Raw genomic sequence first — 5,147 nt, 5'->3', positions numbered from 1 at the left:
CTCATGGAGACCCAACACTTCGTTCAGCAGCTTACGGACCTCCAGCTTCTTAGGGTCAACACCAACTTCTTGCTACGTACACAGCAACCAACAGCACTCGCACAGGTTCTATCTCAACACTGTTTGTGAATTATTTCACCATGGTTAACAGCGAATACAACCTGCGAGAACTCCTGTATCAAGTACCCGGCTCGGCATAGCAGCCTCAACTTCACGACATGTGACTTAGCTCTACCTCCACACCTCAACCTCTTATATACAGACTTTCAATCTACTGGGTACTTTAACTGAGAACTGGTATTTACTATCCTTGTGTCTGGACTTTCTTCTAAAGCCCTTATGGACTCTTTTCTATGCTCTGTGTTACTTGCACACACATGCATCCATGTTTGTATACACATGCACTTTGTTTACATGACGGCCTGCCTATTATTATGTTTATATGTCACACAAACAGAAAAGAAAAAAAAAAAGCAAACACCATTGTTTTTTGTTTTTACGAACATTTTTTTTCTCTCTCTCTCTCTCTCTCCTATGCACACATGGTTCCACAATCTTTTCCAAGATTGATCTGGTTCACGCTTATCACCAGATTCCACCATTTATTGCAACTTTTTCAGTGATTCCGCGCATATAATGTGCACACTGTCTTCTAAAACAGACAAACTCTCTCCTCATGCTTTCAGTCACCTGGACTATATTTTACAGTCATTTGCCAGGGAAGCAGAACATCCCTGTTGATGCTCTCACGAGACTCCCTGTCAATTCTATTTCCTCTCCAGCAGCAATTGATTTACTTGCTATTTCGCAGGACCAAACTCTTTTGCCGACGTTAGATTTAACTTCGCCAAAAATTCAACAATTGTAAATTTGCCTATCTTCCACTCCCTTCATTGAAGGCATCGTATACGCACCACCAGCTACCATCCTGCTTCTAATGGGATGGTTGAGCGATTTCATAGGCAACTTAAGGCTGCCTTACGTGCCTCGCCCAACCCGCAGTCTTGGGTTGAATTTCTTCAAGGTCGACGCTAATGGTCGTACAGAGATTGTGTCTGTCGACTGTCTGAAAAAAGCGTACCTTGAAAAACCCTTGCATAAGAATGGCCATTGAAAAAGTGATGACACTGATGGTGCCCCATCATGGCCACAACCTTTGAGCTGAAATGCATGAAAATGAAAAAGACTAAATGAATATGTATATATGTTTTTGCCAAAAATTTACGATAAAACACTAAACACCAGTATGTTTTTTTCTTTTTCTTCTTCCCAGATTTCTACAAGTTGTGCCATCTAGTCCTCCTGACCAATGGTTGTTGTGTGAAGTATTGTATTTCATTGGTTCTGTCTTCAAGCTCAGTGGCACTGTTCCTTTACACATCCTACAGTGGTTGGCAAATATTGTATATAATCCTAAGGCAGCACTGTATAACCTCCTCCACAGAACTGAGGGAATCCATGATGTCACAGAGAGCATGGCTGCCTTGAAAAAGTTACAAACCATTTCTATTTTTCTTTCTTTCTTCTGTTTATTCCATTGAGGACATCTTTGCTTTTTATCCTTTGAGTGGGTAGGTGGGGGGGGGGTCAATATAATGAGTACTTGATGGTCACTGGGTTCAGTGTAATTGACTACTTCCTTCCCCAGAATTCCTGAACTTGTACCAAAATTCAGAATCATTATTTTTGCTTCTGTCTTAGCAAAGGTGGAGGTGTTGTTTTCAGTCACGTTTGTTTGTCTGTGGACAAGATATCTCAAGAACTGCTGCATGGATTCGAATGAAACTTTCAGATATGTTTGGCCTCGTGACTGGCACGAACTGATTAGATTTTGGGATCAATCGGGTACTGGACAAGGATTCTCAACTATTTTTCCAGTTTTTTTTTTTTTGAATTTTTGAGAGCGGTCAGGTTCATTTTTAGCTTTCTCGTTTATGAGAGCAGTCGAGTTTATTTCAGATATTCTCATTTTAAAAATCATCTCCAGCTAATCATTGAGAGGACTTTGTATTGCCTCGGTGAAGATTTGTGCTCTCTGAGTGCTTTCGTTATTATGAAGGCAGTGAGATGACAATGTCATTAACACATTGGACAAAATGTTTAGCAGCATTTCTTACTGCTCTTTATGCTTTGTGTTTAAATGCTGCCAAGGTCAACTTTGCCTTTTATCTTTTGGGGTTGATAGAATAAGTATCAGACAGTTGCTGGATGTCAATGTAATCAAATTGCTAGCCTTGTCTCAAAATTTGAAATCATTATTACATTATTATTATTACTATTATGTTCTGAGTTGAAAGTCTTCTGAGGTCAGTTTTGCTTTTAGGGCATCCAGCTGCTGAAACTATGCCAGAACAGAGGACTGGGACCTGGTGCAGCTTACCAGCTCCTGTCAAATTGTCTAATCCATGACAGCAAAGAAAATGGGTGTTAAATGGTGATGCTGATGATCCTCTTGGGTCAATAAAGTATCAGTCAAGAGTTGAGGTCACATATATTAGACTGACCTCTTCTCAAAATTAAAGACAATTTGAAAGTGGTGTCATGTAGTGGGACTGAACCCAAGAACTACATGGTTTGGAAGCAAGTTTCACAGCTACCTACACCTATTGCCATGCCTGTAAGAACTTTCCTATTGATTCCTCTACCTTCACCATTGCCATCCACTTTCTTTTACAGTCTCTCAGAATCCATTCTGTTGGCTTTTACATTCACCACTTGTCCTCTGGAGGGGTTCAGCCCAAACCTATTCAGTGGTTGTATTTTGTTCCCTATATTTGTTATGACTGTCACAACACGTTCTCTCTCTACTTGCAGATCGTTGGAAAAGGAAGTTATCAATGTTATTACCTGCTTTCTCTCTCATCAGCCCTATATTTTACATAGCAAGTAAGTATTACTTCCATATGCTTCTGTACATTTGGTGGTGAGGTCCTACTCAATAGTGGTTGAGGACTTGTTTTGATCTGTGTGTGTGTATCCTGTTAACTGAGTTCATTTATATAATTACCAATGTCAATTCTATCTATCTGTCTGTTTATCTGTCGCTGCATCGACTCTGCAGGTAATCGCTTTTTTTGACCTTGCCACACTCCAGTGAGAGAAACTAGAAGTAGTTGATAGCTTCCGTTATTTTTGTTGTTACAGTATATATATATATATATAATATTAGGGTCAAATATCTTATGATATTTACTTTGTTTTATATTATACTCATTTATTGTGCTTTTAATTATTAATTTTTCTATATGTGATAGTGGATTTTCATCGATGAGTTCTTGAAACTTGGTTCTTTTCCCTAAAACTATATATTTTTATATTTATATATTTTTATATTTATATATATATATATATATATATATACTCAGCTAGCTTGCGAAGACTTATTGGGGAAGGCGAAATCGTGATGGCACCTGTGCCCAGCGTCGCCTTTCTGGCACTTGTGTGCATGGCATGTGTAAGCACTTTCGAGTGAGATCGTTGCCAGTGCCCCTGGACTGGCTCTTGTGCGGGTGGCACATAAAATACACCATTTTGAGCGTGGCCGTTGCCAGTACCCGCCTGACTGGCCTTCGTGCCGGTGGCACGTAAAAGCAACCACTACACTCTCAGCGTTAGGAAGGGCATCCAGCTGTAGAAACTCTGCCTGATCAGATTGGAGCCTGGTATAGCCATCTGGTTTCATCAGTCCCCAGTCAAATCGTCCAACCCATGCTAGCATGGAAAGCAGATGTTAAACGATGATGATGATGATATATAGATTTTATTACTGAGTTAATGTTTTTATTTCTTCTTTATACAAAGAGGCAGCCTTGATTCATTTAGTTGTTCTCTTCATTAGTTATGTGAATGCCAATATAACTGCAAGAGTAAAATATTTAGTTTACTTTTCTTTCCAATTATTTCTATAAAATAGGTTAAAGATGGAACAGTTAAGAGGAGATTTGACTGAAATGCTACTCATTCACCTCAACGTTGCTGAAGCTCCACATTTTTATAATTTAGCACCACTGCAAGCATCATTACAGTGTCTGATGCATGTCACTGCAAGGTAAGTTGCATATTATTGTGACTAGAGAGTCACTTTACTGAGTTTCATATGATTGTGTCTCAATATAGCAGCAGTATGCCTTATTTTCTGCCATACAAGTTGATGTAGTTAGTATATAGTGTAAATAGTCAAACATTATCCCTGTCTTCTTTAATGCTGCTGTATTTCATATGGAATTTTTGGCTCTCCAAAGTCATTTTGGTGCGTAAACCAATCTACCTTTTTTCGCTGTAAATTTTGGTCTGAAAAATTCAACTTGTATGATGAAGAATATGGTATGCTAACTGCTTGTACTCCTGTTACTTAAGAGCATCACTCAGTTACTCTTGGTCAGCAAACTACTTGTACTCCTGTTATAAGAATACCAGTTTCTACTAACACACCTGCAAGTAAGAGTATTGATAAACTACCAACACTCCTGCTAGTGAGTGTACCAGTGAGCTTATTGTACTCCTGCCAGTAGGAGTGTCAGTCAGTTTCGAGTGAGAGCATTATTAAGCTGCTTGTACTCCTGATAGTAATTATATTGTTACTAAGAGCATTCTGAACATTGATTGATACTTTTGCCTCCCTCCATTGACTACTCCTACTACCACTCACTTAACTGCTCATACTCCTGATGCTATGAATTCAATCAGCAAGACCTGCTCTGCTCCTCAGAGTATTGGTTATCACTCCAATTATTTCCCCACTAGTTTTACTCTTGTGGCTAAAGATATTCATCAACTGGTGATACTTCTGCTACCTAAAATATATAACTCATACTGCAAACAGTATTTACTCCTATTGGCCAGAGTGACAGTCAGCTGCTGCTACTAAGAGTATCGGTTAAGTGTAGATACTCCTAATGTGTGCTGTAAGATAATTTATAATTTTCTATACTCTCAGGTACAGGCATGGCTGTTTAGTTTAGAAGCTTGTTTTGCAATCATGTGATATTGGGCTCAGTCCTCACTAAGCAGCACCTTGGGCAAGTGTCTTCTACTATAGCCCCAAGCCAACCAATTTGAATGTCGAGCAAATTCACTCACTTCTTGTGAGTGGATTTGATAGAGAGAAACTGTGTGGAAGCCTCCTCTGTGTGTGTGAATATATATAT

At 39.1% G+C, this 5,147-nt stretch overlaps 1 protein-coding gene across 2 annotated transcripts in view; it reads left to right on the top strand.

Moving 5' to 3' along the window:
- The window catches only part of LOC106878468 (rotatin), a 55,061-nt gene that overhangs the window by 31,271 nt on the left and 18,643 nt on the right, over positions 1-5,147 (top strand). For both annotated transcript variants that reach the window (XM_052973803.1, XM_014927685.2), the window contains exons 25-27: positions 1,274-1,492; positions 2,815-2,886; positions 3,914-4,048. In XM_052973803.1, coding sequence (XP_052829763.1) covers positions 1,274-1,492; positions 2,815-2,886; positions 3,914-4,048 — 426 coding nt within the window. The remainder of the gene's footprint in view (positions 1-1,273; positions 1,493-2,814; positions 2,887-3,913; positions 4,049-5,147) is intronic.

The sequence above is a fragment of the Octopus bimaculoides genome, chromosome 17 (assembly GCF_001194135.2).
Source record: "Octopus bimaculoides isolate UCB-OBI-ISO-001 chromosome 17, ASM119413v2, whole genome shotgun sequence".
In the NCBI taxonomy this organism is placed as follows: domain Eukaryota; kingdom Metazoa; phylum Mollusca; class Cephalopoda; order Octopoda; family Octopodidae; genus Octopus; species Octopus bimaculoides.
This window is presented reverse-complemented; position numbering and strand designations above follow the sequence as displayed.